Genomic DNA, 14,670 nt, shown 5'->3' on the forward strand with positions numbered 1-14,670 from the left:
CACGAATCAATCATCAGGGTATCCTTAGTAGCATGCGTTATGATTTCGTGGTAGAGATTACGCAAGCGCCGAGTAAGACTATACCAAAAAATACACAGACCAACTACCTACAAAGAGCATTCGCATGACACCTTGTGGTGTTTTAATCGTTCCATGCTCAGCAATTCTGTAAAGTGCTGATTTGTATATGGTAGGATTCTCGTCCCGAAAGCGAGTCAAATCGATTTGCCCTCGATTTTCTAAGCCCGTCCGAAAGTGTTTGGTACACGATCCTGATGCGTTACGACCAGGGGATAGGCAATCAAAGCGGTGGCACCCATGAACGTAAAACATTATAAAAAGCCAGCTGTTATCCATGGAAGATTAATTACGAGTCTGCCTGCCATCATTCAAGCAGGAATCCAAGCATTGTGTTAAATTGAAATGCGAGCACATATCGCATTAAACAATTTCATGAATAAATTATTTCATCTTGATGAATTTTTTACTTTTTTTCCATAGCCATAACAAAATATATCGGTAAATTAACTGTCAGTGTGCCTCGAGTAATAAGGATGAAAACCACTCACTTTTCCTTAGCCATAGACATGGTTGAGTTACCTGGGCTCACTTTTGATTGAAATTATTCGGAAAGAACATGATATGTACAGTCGTCCGCCCACCAGCATTAATTTATGTCTTGTATAAGTATTGTGCGCGACGTGATTTCTTATTAGCAAAATGTTCAATAACGAGTTTATTGAAATCTGGAATTCCCAGAACCACGTCGTTGTGAATCGAGAGAACAGCCAACGCATTAAGCCTATCTTGGCCCATCCTGTTTCTGAGAAAGGTCTTGATACGTTTCAATGTGCTGAAACTGCGCTCGGATTCCGCGGATGAAATCGGGGTGGTCAAAATGATATTCAGAAAGCTAGTTACTGTAACAAAGTTGATCGAAAGCGAATTTTCAACTAGGAATTTTGAAAGTTCACTAGTGGTTTTAACTTCCGAAAAGGATGTATTAGAATACAAACAAGTCAACTCGCTCTCCAACCGAGCAATGTCGATCATCTGGTAATAAAGAGGCACGCTGCGCAGTAGTCCAGAAGGAAAATGAATTTTGTAGGCAGGGAAATTTCTCGGATTTAACAGGGCGAAAGTAACCAACTGGTCACTATTCAGACGATGTTGGATTTGGGACATCAGTATATCGCAACATTCGTAAGCCGCAACAAGCAGGTTTTGCACACTTATCCCACGACGTAAAAGTGCTGTGTCACCAGCGAAGTGTACATTCTCCCGAATATGCGAAATTGCCTCACAAAAATGTGCAATACACATTTGCGCAGTAGTACCATCGGCCATACGCGACTGAAAAGTGCTGTACAGTGTATCGACGTGCATGAAGATGTCACAAAAAAGCTTCAAAAAGAACAAAAATTCTTCGTCTTCCAGGAGTCGTTTAAGCCCCGCCGCTTCACGTATGGAAGTATCATCCCAGACAGGAGAGCTCTCAATCACTGAGAAGCATTCCAGAAGCTCCACCCTACTATCTGACACTCGTTGCACAACTCTGGATAGGAAGTTCCACCGTGTTGATACGCATCTAGGTAACCGGTGCTTCCATATGTCGCGCAATAAATCAGATCGCTTTGGCGAAACAGAGAAAAAGGAGGAGAACGCAGAAAGATTTGCAAAGAATATCTTGACAGAAGATATTCCTAAGCACATTTTTTTCACTACAAGATTGAGCTGATGCGCGTAGCAATGCAAAAAATGCGCATGCGGGTAAACTTCTTTCATTAAAACTTGTACGTTATGTAGCGATCCGCCCATGACTGCTGCGCCGTCGTAGGTTTGCGCAATAAGTTTCGACTCAACTGAATAGGGCTGAAATGTTTTTTTTAATACGTAAGAAATTCCGACAGCAGTGCGATCGTCAACAGCCACAAAGCTGTGGAATCGTTCGACTGGCATACCAAATTTCGTGAACCGAAAAATCACGACTAGTTGTGACAAACACGTAATGTCAGTTGTTTCGTCAGACTGAATAGATAGAAATTCAGCGTCAGCAATCTCGGTAAACAAATGCTGTAGATAGATGTGATATATCGAATCAAGCACATCATTTTGAATAGTCTTTGAGGTACCCTTAGCTACTGTCGCGGTGTCGAGATGTTCGCGCAAAATGCTATCCATGGAAGCCGTGTATTTAATTAGATCCAAAAATACCCCCCTATTGAGAGAGCATTCCTTCTCATCGTGGCCTCGAAGGGGCAATTCATGAACTCCAATAAATTTAATGGCATCAATCACCCGAGAGAGAACATGCCTATTCTTATCTACAAGCTCATCGTTCTTGCAGACTGATACGCGATAACTTTCATTGAGCTGCGACATTACATTTACCCTGCCAAACAATTTATATTTAACTGCACTAGCCATGTGCACTTGGGATTTTTGGTGCGCTTTCACACGCTCTGACAAATGCTTCAGATCGCGATAACCAATTTTGTTCCAACAAGAGCCACTGCTTCCGGTACCGGCACTGTCGAATAAAAGACAGTAAAAGCAAAACAAGGCGTTTTTATCCTCGCTATAAGTAAGCCATTCATTTTTATCGAAATGCGCTGAAGAAAAGGCACGAGTCCGTTTTCCTCCGGCGTACGATTGGACCAATGGGCAATTTCTAGGCTGATACGGACCTAGTCGCTTTACCTCTAATTTTTGCTCTAAAGGCAGCTGGCTAAACGGCGTACGGAGCAAAGATTCAACACGATTCATGTTCGCACTTGACCTGACTACTTATCTGCAGAAATGGAAATGACTATAAATCGAGAGATTGCGTATGCCTTACTGGAAAGGTCAACGAGTTCGGACACATACGCAATTGTTATCTCATAGATTGGACAAGGAAATGTCATATTGAATCCAAAACATCATTCTGAAGAACTACGGATAGCAGCCTCGGAAATTCGGTCCCGGTACAGCTTGGGAGATTTTGACCTTGAGGCTGGAGATTGTCACACGACACATACGGCTTACGGTCTATAGTGTCTACTGTCTATATGTCTGCTGCAAAATCGCCTTCGGAAAATATATTACCGAATAAATACGTGGATGAAAGCCGAAAACTTGGTACACTGTTACATGAAATCATCGAGAAGTAGCCTCATGACCGTTTTCGGTATGGTACACTGTCAAAATTAATACGAATTGATCAACGCCGAATTTTGCGTAAAATTTACTGAGGAATAGGCTGATCAAGCGATAAGCTGTTAGCCGCCATCGAAAACGAAACAGCTATCGCGCTTGACAGGGGTTGTAATTGTGAGCAAATGGCCCGAAGGCCACCATTCCACGGTGAAATTGACATTGGAGAATATAAAATAAAACTAAATATTTGAATGCAAACCGAGGATGTTAGTAAACTGTTTCATGATATCATCATCTCATCACCTATCTCAGTATGGAACACAGATACACCGGCTTTTGCGTGAAATCCGCAATGCGTTAGGTAGGCTAAGTGTCAGATCAGCGCACATCTCTACCATATTCGAACTTGATAACGAAATTGCTGCCCTAATCATTGAGTGCCAACCTTGAGACTTGGCACAGCGTTCGATACTAAAATCAAGACATACCATGTAAAAGCTCATGACGGATCTAAGGAGCATCGTTAAAATTAATGGAGACCAATACCGGCTTTGCGTGAAATATGTTTGCGATACATGACGGATCAGCACACACTCGACTTTGGAAACGGAATTACTACCCTAAACTTTGAGTAGAAACCCTGAAACTTAGGACAGTGTTAAATACCACCATCACGACATGACATACAAAGTTTCAAGAATTATCATGGTGTGAAACACCATCAAAATCGACCTATACCAGCAAAGGTCGACTCAACGCATATCACGGTATCCGAGTTCAGATATAGATACGATTGTTAAATCACACCTTAGGGGCGACAGGCATATATGCCCCGGTTGCTCGGCCATTTTACGAATAGGAGAGAGTATATCACCGTTTCTTAATTGTGCGCGGCTTTGAGAGAATAGATAGTGAAAGCTTGTTATGAGCGCTACCGGGGCAAGCCCCGGCTAGGCATTCACAAAGCGAAAACACAGAAGAGAATTCGATTTTCGCAGAGACTTCTCTATGTATGGGCATTTGCAAGCGAAAGCACAAGAAGAACGCGGGTTTCGCTGTGATCTCGGTATATATTGAGCGCTGTGCGTCTATAAATGGTTCAATTGTTATTGAACAGAATTTTAGGAAGGTGCAGATATAGCTTTGAAGGGCTTTCTAAGTCTTGCGCCTCCCCTCCATGCTATCCCAGTAATGCATGAGTGCCAAGCATGGAAGTCATGGACACCAGTGTTACTAGTCAGGTCTTTGGTCTGACCCGGCCGGGGATTGAACCCACGACGTACCGATCAAGAAGCCGGACGCTTCACCATTACGCTATCTTGTCGGTAAGTGCTGGGTCAACTGGCGATCGCATTTCTGATAGAGGTAATCACGCTTTTTGTTTCTTTTTAATAAAATTAGTAACCATTATACAAACATGCCGTGTAAAGGTAAAGTACGAATACAAGTACAAGTTGAGATTTCAAAGTAAGTAGGTGGTTATGTACGTAGACTAACCATACTTCTACTTAACGATTTTTCAGTAAGTAGTTATGTTTCCAGGCTACTTTTACTTCTATTTAACGAGTCTTCATAAAAATCTGCTTACTTTAATAACTTTATATTTTGTGAAGTAAAGAGTAGTTTAGGGTTATGACGAGTGATATTCGCTATGGAACAACATCAAATTTAGCATACCGAAAAAGGTCTACTTGACAAAATTTTCATTTCGTTATGTCCATTAGAGTCGTGTTCATGCGACGAATTTTTCCGACTTACTTGCATGAATTGCAAGCTACATAATACAACTAGTTAACACGCGTTGATGTAACTTTCCTCATTTGTATGCATAGCCTACGCGAAATTGGTTACCGAATATTCCGATTAGTTTATATTCCGAATTTTATTTAAAACTGAAACCGTTAACTACTACTAAAAGTGTTATAAAATGTGAAAAAGTGTACAAGTAGAATTATTATTATTATGTCATGAATAAGTAGTTTACAATTTCATACGATTTTTCTTGTTGGGTTCCAGGATAAAATGTAATTTTTCGCGCTTTTTGTTTATTTTTAATAAAATTAGTATCCATTATACAAAAATGCCGTGTAAAGGTAAAGTACGAATACAAGTACAAGATGAGATTTCAAAGTAAGTAAGTGGTTATGTTCGTAGACTAACCCCACTTCTACGTAACGATTTTTTAGTAAGTAGTTATGTTTCTAGGCTACTTTTACTTCTATTTAACGAATTTCCATACAAATCCGCTTTCTTTAATAACTTTCATCTTTTTCATCGGTGAGCGAAGGTAATACCGGCTCCATGCTCAGATGCGAGATAACAGCAACTCAGAGCTCATTTAGATACCTAAGCTACTTAAAATTAGTACCCGAGTATTTGCTGCAATTATACTGCCAGATAGTGATAGCCAGAGGGTTTCGATGGTGACGTACTTGTATAATGCACATTTTGGAGGGATTAAGTAAAGCAATGATCTCAGATAAATCCATTAAATTAAGGTAGAAGTAGCTATTTGCGAAGAAAGTTAGCATTCTAGGTCTATACTTCTGTTTAATACTGAAAATGTCTTGAAGTTGAAGCAATCTGAAATCATAAATACTTTAGTATTAGGTACATATACGCGAAAAGCTACTTTAGTATTCTGATGGAGTGCTAATACTTGTTTACTTATCAACTTTGAAGGCTTGCGCAGTTTGTGGTGTGATACGCAAAATTAGTGTGTTCAAATCAGACCTGTCGTACACATAGTGATGTCGCATTAGTCCTAAATACACATGATAGAATATCAAGGAAAAGTATCATCTCACGTATAATGAATGTCATTTATTTCTCGGAAGCAAGTCATTATCAAAACATAGTGAGCAAAATTATCGCAGAGCAATACCGATTTTGCGTAAATTACGTTATGCGTCTTACTACGTTACTAGGGATTATGTAGTTAGTTTCGAAATTAGGTGTGCTATCTTCCCAATCGGTATGGAACAACATCAAAATCATCACAAAGCAATATCAACTTTTGCTTCGTAACCGCGAGTTAGGAATCGCGTATCTGCAGCGAAAAGTTTGTTTAATTGTAACGCCGAGAATTTCGAATCGTGGGTATGAATATTTTTTTTAAAACCCGAATATGGCGCATCCAAACTTCGTAAATTTTTTCGGTTAGTTTTTTTGTTTCCGTCTACTTTAAAAGACTCATTGAGACCTCGAACTACGTGAACACTTGTTCATTGGAACTTGAGTCCAACACCAAAAAGCTCTACTTTACAAAATTTTCGGAGTACCGATTTTTTTTTGGGTAAATTCTGTTATGCGCTTAGTTACTAACTCTGAAAGCAAGCAAAGTTTGTGGTATTTGATCAACATGGCAATTCGTGCACTTTGCGATGATAATTTAAAATACAGAGTATTAAAGTCATTAATGCATCGGTCGCAATTCCGCTCGAATACAAGTACAAGTAGAGATTTCGAAGTAAGTAAGTGGTTATGTTCGTAGACTAACCCCACTTCTACGTAACGATTTTTCAGTAAGTAGTTATGTTTTTAGGCTACTTTTACTTCTATTTAACGGGTTTTCATACAAATCTGCTTACTTTTATAACTTTATATTTTGTGAAGTAGAGAGTAGTTTAAGGTTAAGATAGTATAACCTTGGCGAGTGCTATCGTCACACTCGATCATCATCTTTAAATCAGGGCTATCTCAATGATGTTGACTAAATTTACGGTTTCAGAACACGCTAATTAGACCTTATCGTTATGACGCTGGGGTTCGCGTGCCGTACAGGTATCGAAAGTGTTTGTATAAATAAAGCCCTGCGAATCGCACGCCTGCGGCTATTGTTAGTTCGAATATTTTCGCCTTGGGATTCGCGTATATGCTACTCAGCTGTTACGACTTCGGAACGCGCACATGCGAGTGATTTGTTTCCGTAGCTCCGAACTTGAGAATCGCTTGCCCGCGTCTAATGAAAATACGTCGTAAAATGTCGAGCCTGCAGAGACCGTAACTTGTATACATAAAATCAAGTTTAAAAATATGGACGGATGAGTTATCTCTGACCAATAGAGTAATATAACCGCCTATAGTTTAGTGGGGTATTGCTATAATGTATATCCAAACAATCGTTGCAGACTCTGAATGTTACCAAGGTCCTTATCACAAAAAATCATACATCAGAAGCGTAGGGATTAATATTATCAAGTCGCAGCGCTCAAAATCGCAAAGGTATTCAATACATATTGCTAAATACACATGGAAAATCGGTATTGAAATTCACAAAACATTAGAATATCTGGGTGTGGCAATGGGTGTCATATAGGCGTGGTAATTAGGGTGACGTGGCTTTGGGCGTTCTGTAGGCGTGGCAATTAGGATGACGTGGCGCTCTGTGATTGGCCTGCGTATAACGAATCCAACTACACTACTATAGCATCCTATGAAATACGTCGGAGCCGGAGCTACTCCTCAAATAACTGGCTCCGGCCCCGGTTCCGGCTGAATTTTATTTAGAGCTCCGGCTCCGGCGAAAATGCACTGCTCCGGGGCTCCGGCTTCGGGCTCCGGATCCAAAGCCCTGCTTCGAAGTCACCCTGTAATGTAATGTAATACCCACCCCTAGATGATAAATGACTTTTTGGGTATGGCGAACAAAACCGCTTGCGTTAGAATCGCCAATCAAATAATAATAATCAACAACAACAACAACAACCCTGATGGACCTTACTACTTCAACTTCTCATTTTTTCACACACTCCCACAAAACATCTCCAAACAGAAATATCTTTGCATCAGTAGGTTATTATTGGCAATTAAATTGAGTTTGCACTGTAGGTTATTTGATCTCCGACGGCCATTCTGGTTATGTGAGTGATGAAGTAATAAATTGAAACTGCCTCGTGATTTCCCAAATTAGAAAAATGAAAAAATAAAAATATGTTTCCATCATTTTGAAAATTTAGCGGTCTCGTGGACCCCCTGAAAATGCTTCACGGACCCCCCGGTTGAGAACCAATGATCTAACTGTTCAATTGTGAAACCAACCGACTCAAATAGCGGAATACCTAACAATTTCGGGTTAGCCCAGGGGTATGTAAAACATGCGGCCCGCGGGTTATATCCGACCCGCCAGACGGTTTCATTCGGCCCGCGAAGCAATTTTTGAGTGGATTGAGAAATGCGTGTATTATTGCGCATATTTCTAACCTCAAATGTTGGTATTTTTAGTAAGAAATACTTTTGTTAAGTAATCCCTCGAGACAGAAAATGTAGAGTATGTTCATGTTCATAAGCCATATCCATTCGATAGCGGTTTTGTAATTTCACTTCAGTCACCGCCGTTCACGTTGACCCCTACTTTTGATAATGCAAAAAGTGCATACAGAGTTCCAAGTTTTATGGGAAAAGGGATCCAAAACGCAGAAGCGAAAACTTTGTACAGGGTTTCAAGCAATGTTTCCTCTAAGGTGCGCACGTGCGCAAATGCGCAGTGCTTTCACGTTCTCTGCGCACAGAAAATCTAATTTGCGCACGAAAAATCCGAAGTGATGACTTTTTTTTAGTCGTTGCTCACTGTTTTTCAAGGGTCTGCGCAGTGAGTTGGTGAGTGTGCGCAGGCTCGTCAAAAATTAGAGGGAACATTGGTTACAAGGCTCCGAGTCACAAGTCAATCTCTCTTTTATAGTTTTGACTCGAGTCAAGTCGAGTCATTTCAATTTACCACCGAGTCAAGTCCGAGATCAAGTCAGCAAAAAGAGGGTCGAGTCCGAGTCACGGTGTTAAGACTCGATTCCGCGTCCAGGTCATTGTGTTGACTGCTCAGTTTCCAGTTAGTGTCTTGTTAAACCCACTTTTTATAACTCAGTTTGGTGACAATCGAATGGTTCGGATTTAAAATATACTATTTTTTTCACTTTTAGCAGTTTCAGGTCGCATTTTCAAATACCAGTGCGAATAGACGAAATCCCAATAGTGTCGTTACCTTGTACTATTCTTCGAAATTACAATGAAATGTCGGTCTTGGCCGTCTAAGTCTCGGGCCATACGACTTGGTTCGAGTCAGGCCTACTATCGTTGGGATGGGCTTGATAATAAAGTATTCAAATTAAAAACAATGATATGAGTTTTGAGGTAATATTTCGTAATCTTTGGTCTGGTGCGGCCTGCAAGCGATCTGAAGGTTTGAAAGCGGCCCGCGACGCAAGTTGAGTTTGAAACCCTTGGGTTAGCCAGTAACATTTGAAAAAAAAAGTCGGTTTTTTGATAATAAATTCAAAATTTTAAAACTGCGATAGTTTGACTTCTACTTGTTGAAATGGATCTATAAATTTGGTGTGCAACGTTTTCTTTGGTAACCTAACATTTTAATCTATTACTACCGCGAACACAGTGCTTTGCAACTTTCTCATTTGCTGGGACAGAACTATTTATATACAAAACATTGTTTTATATCTCAGATTTTTCGAAATCAGATTCCCCGAAATACGCATGCTTGTCCTTCAGAAAATCTCCAACTTTGCAAAGCTTGACTTTGGCGGCGGAAAGCGACGTTTGCAAATGTTGTGCGACCTGTGCGAGACAAATGGTTATCAATTTAAAGGATTTATGAATGTCACATGTGGGCAAACTTTTTAGCTCGCGGGCCACATTCAACAGCCGAACTATATAAAAATACGATAATAGGCCGAAATTCCATATTGGTATTTTATTATATAGTGACCGACGACATGGAAATAGTATATATGTATTTGCATATTTAAAAGAAGCCAAACACTGATTTGATGATTACATACAAGCGTCAGAAACATTGACAGGAATTTAAAAGCTGATCGCCCTCATTGTCAAAATTATACGGATGAAAGACGGTTCTCCCGATTCTTACAACTGGTTGTGAATTTGAGTCTGTGAGCAACGATCTGTTCATAGATTTGCTGATTGTACTATTGGTTTAACTCCAGGACTCGCAATGCTGACAGCATCATAACCATAATAATATTGAATACGCTTCTAAAATATATAAATATTATACATATAAATACTTGTACACATACAAAGATCAAATTTATCTAACACACTCGCGAATTGGTTTTTCCAAGTACAGCACTAAAAGTAATAAACTTGCTCGTGTTGCCAACATAAAATCACACTCGTGGTCCGAATTAATTCATTTACGTCTCACTTTCTGTGCTGTTTAGCCATTGAAACCTTTAAATATGGATGACCTCGAGATCATGCCATCCCGCCATCAATGAAATATATATAAAAAAAATACTATGATAAGAATCTATCTAATCATTATCATGTGGAAATACCTTTCTCGGGGCTTTCGCGGGCAGCACTAAACGGTATTGCGGGCCGCATGCGACCCGCGGGCCGTAGTTTGTTTACCCCTGCTCTATAGGCCTATGTATTATTATAATATAACGATTTATATTTGGCAATTAAAGCTCATCATCAGTGCATTAATTACACTTGGTTAAATTCCTTGGAGATAAAAATAGGAAAGACAGGACGTAATTGAAATAAATGAATCAATATATTTTGTTGTCCGCAATGAAAACTATCGTTACCTTCTCTACTACGTGCTTAGCCTTAGGCTATTAGGCGATGACGTGTGACACCAATACCGCATAGATTGGCGTAATAGCCTACAACGGGGTCACTCGTGAAAATGTTTGGGTGCGGTTCGAATACGGTAGAGTGGCCATATTTTTAGATCCGAGAAAGATCACACTTTGTACAAATTGGAACTTATATAATCGGACAGATGATTTGAATATTTAATTTGGAAATAGTGTCATTTTTTCCAAATCAACTCCCGAAAGACCCGTTGTGACGTAATTTTTTTCTCATCCTTGCCGTCACTGACGGCGAAATCCAGATTTCACGTCATTTATGGCGTTTTTCAGTTCTGCCCGTATAATCGCCTGATTGTCAAAGCTATGAAGGAGGACGAATTGCCAAAATGAGGACATGTGGGCTTCCTCGGGGTACATTTTTGATTTCTTGAAAAAGGAGGACAAGTTGTCATAAAGGAGGACTTACGGTAGCCCTGGAATAGGGTGGCTTTCTGGTAAAAATAGAAGCTGCCAAGAATTGTTTCACAATTCAACTTTAATATCACATGATATTCTGAACGCGCAGGGCCCCTTTAAAACAGTCCTGTCAGACTTGTGCATACCACTAATCTAGTTAATTGATGGTCATTCGGTCATCTAACTACCGTCTAGTCTACATTGTTGTAGTTCTAGTTGTTGTAGTTATAGGATTTTGAAAATCGATTAGTTCTATAGTTTCGACTTTCAAAAGTGAGTATACGCTCTAGTTCTAGTTGCGCATGTTGAAAATCCAAGTCTGCGTTCTGTACAAGAATACCGTTCGAGGAATGGGCCTGTTACACGTGGAAATTCAATCATTCCGTCCGTCCACATTATTAATAATGATGCTGACTTCATCTACTTGAGCAGGACTGTTACTCTATATACCTGATGCATATCTGACAGGTAGTCCATGTTTGTTAGATCCTTGACCTGAGCTCGTAGCTTCTGATTCTCTTGCAGTATTTTCTTGAAAGTGGCTGCGCTTTTTCGCTGTTCTTCGACCAAATCCCTTTTTAGTTTTTTCATATTCTGTTACGAAAATCCTCCAGTAAACTACCATTTTTGCCTTAATTTGTGGTATAAACACCTGTATATCGTCCGATAGTTTTGAAACGTTCTCTTCTAGTACTTGCGCCATTTGCCGCTCCTTCGTTAAACTTTTGGTAACTTCTCGTCTGTTATTCTCGGCGGATTTCATATCTTCGATTACGTTCCACATTTCCTGTATTTTCGACCTCAGTCCGTTTGTTGTCTCGATAAGCTTTTCCCTGTTTTGTAGAGATCACTGTAGTTTTATTCGATTTTAAACAACATTATTTCATATCAGGGTCGTTATTTAATATGAACCAGACCTGGACATCTGGATAATTCTGGTTGTCTAATTGGACTGATTAGAGCAGTGTCTCCCAAACTTTTTTGAGCTACCGCCCCCTGGACAACGAATGAAGTGCCACATTCTCAACAAAGAGCACATTTGGACGTCCTCCGAGGACACATAAAAGAGGACAAATCCTCTTAAAAAAGGACGTATGGTAACCCTATAACTACAATGTAAACAGCTGCTCAAACATTTCATGCCTGGAAACTACACAGAATGGATTGATTATCCGGTGAGGAATTTCTAATTGGAATATATCCTTGAACCAAATCACCACCCTCGTGTAATTTTGTGAGATGAATGATTGATGTTTCTCCATCAAATTAGGCATTAGAGCTGGAACGGTAGCTCAAAGCAGTGCCATGTTCACCTTTATCAGGTTTCATCTTTACTAAGAACGGATATATTCTACCCTTAAATTTTGAGAAATACAACCGTCAAGTATGAGTGATCTCGTTTCTCGCAACCAGAACGCCGTGTCGTATGCCACGGTGACAGCGCTATGGAAAATCAACGATCGTTTGAAACAGATAATAAAATCACACAAGACAGTTTCTCTTAAAAAGCCATCACATCTTGCAGTGAGCAATAACTGCTCAAATATACTTTGTAGTTCTCACAGCAGCACACAATGAACCTCGCTTTTCGGAGATGCTGCCGACTGCCAAATTAGTCTATTGATGAGCAGGAATAACATTGGCAAGTAACAATGGACTTTTCCGGCACAGCTGAATAAATAGACGGACGACCCTGAATTGCCCTTACTGAATCTATTTTGCATTTTTCCTGAAAACCTAGCTGCTTTATTAATCAATCGTTTCAACACTATACGCAGCAGTTGCCTTCTAAACCTACACCGCCTGCATTTGCTCTCAGCGCCCCCTTACCGCCCAATTTTTTAGCCAGCGCCCCCCCAATCGCCCATTTCATGGCCAGCGCCCCCTTCACGCTGGCGAACGCCCACAGGGGGGCGCTGGCGCCCACTTTAGGAACCACTGGATTAGAGGGAGATGACGATAATCTAATTCTAATCTAATTTGTGAAATGTTTCTATGCTCTCATTTTAATTCTGATCGAATTTCTGCTTTTCCCGAAATGCTACAGGAGAACTGTATCGAGCGAAACGAGCCAAGCATGCTGTAGAGACATTCGTCATGCTCATGATTATGAGTATCAACTGTAATGTGATACGAACTTAGCTTGATTCAATTTCCAAGTTTTCGTGAATTCAGTCATTTGAATTACTTAAGAGTAGAAGTAGTCTGTAATTATAACCTGCAGGTTATAGCTATGATTCAAATCCTAATCTAATTTGAAAAAGACCTAACTTGAAATATACTATGCAGCTATCATTCCAATTCGAATCAAATTTGGAAGGCGGTCTAGCCATAAACATTCTAATTCTAGTCTAATTTGAAAAACACTGTGTAGCTACAATTCCAATATAATTTGGAAGATCTAGATATTTTCCTATTGTCAAATTCACAACTCAAACTTAGCAGGCACGATATTCGAATTATATCTTATATCTTAAGTTATGCGCTTACAACTCATTGCTTTGTGAGCAGTACGTTTATCATTCCTGTTTTAGATGATCGAATCAGGTATAAATTCAATAAAAACTCACCATTTATCGGCTTGCACCTTGTGAAAATAGCTTGTCCTGTTACGAAACCACATCGTCCCGTAGTAACCGGCCCATACCAGAGAAATCACGCTTGAAAGCACCACAATGGCTTGTAAGCTTTGGAAACTTGTAATATACGCCGTCAATCCCACGAAAGTCAAAAATACTACTCTCAACAACCACACTACGGTGAAGGTCAACATTGGGGGCATACAAGAGCATAATAAAGTGAGCAGAGGGAAAACTACGCTACGAATGCTATCGAGTAGATGAGGAGCTCTCGAGGTAAAGAAGACGCCCGAACCCAATCGAGATATCGGGAACATTTTACGACGAAATTAGGTAACTGCTGTAAGAAGGCCGGAATCTTTTGACGCGAAATCGATTTTGCGATGGAATTCCTGATTTTGATTCGATATGGATCATTGTGACGACATAATATCGTTATGATTGCGCTTAGCGTGCCATACCGAAAATGGCCCCTGAACTTTTCCGTCTTGTTATCACTTTGTTTCATTGGAAGAACATAATACTTGTATACTTAACAAACTGTCAATAGCGAAGTAATTTATTAGGTCAAAAAATATGACGAAAGTGGAAGTACAAGTATTGGAAAATTAGATTTACTTGAGTAGGTAGTGCAAGTAGCGGAAAGCTACTTGAGTACTTCGTTACTGACCACCTCTAATGATGTAATTATCAACATATATCTCGTGTATATCTTGTTCGTACGGCGACAAAAAAGTCAGGAAAAGGACAGAAGAGGGGGTAGGCCTACTCAAAGAAGCGAATGGAGAGAACAGGTCAGAGCGTTTGAAAGAGAATGACAGTCGGATAAAAATTAAAATCGAGCAATTATTTACATCGCAGGAACTATAGTCCGAGGTGGATGCCAGTTAGAGACCGATGACTGGTCGTTCTTGTTCATGACA

The 14,670-nt window shown here is 40.0% G+C and overlaps 1 protein-coding gene across 2 annotated transcripts; it reads right to left on the reverse strand.

Moving 5' to 3' along the window:
- Nucleotides 1-9,534: 9,534 nt before the first annotated feature.
- On the reverse strand, nucleotides 9,535-14,127 carry LOC145456848 (uncharacterized). Of its 2 annotated transcripts, none has more exons than XM_080334976.1 (4): nucleotides 13,739-14,127; nucleotides 11,821-12,001; nucleotides 11,664-11,762; nucleotides 9,535-9,702 (listed from the first exon to the last, which is right to left on the reverse strand). In XM_080334976.1, exons 1-4 carry the CDS (start codon nucleotides 14,062-14,064, stop codon nucleotides 9,580-9,582), a joined length of 729 nt encoding a protein of 242 aa, XP_080191102.1. In that variant the 5' UTR covers nucleotides 14,065-14,127; the 3' UTR covers nucleotides 9,535-9,579. The 2 variants fall into 2 exon arrangements, with proteins under 2 accessions (XP_080191102.1, XP_080191100.1); XM_080334974.1 differs by having other exon boundaries at nucleotides 11,619-11,762; nucleotides 13,739-14,125.
- Between the last annotated feature and the right edge of the window lie 543 nt (nucleotides 14,128-14,670).

Source organism: Botryllus schlosseri, chromosome 15 (genome assembly GCF_051294905.1).
Source record: "Botryllus schlosseri isolate E-star chromosome 15, Bs_hap1, whole genome shotgun sequence".
In the NCBI taxonomy this organism is placed as follows: domain Eukaryota; kingdom Metazoa; phylum Chordata; class Ascidiacea; order Stolidobranchia; family Styelidae; genus Botryllus; species Botryllus schlosseri.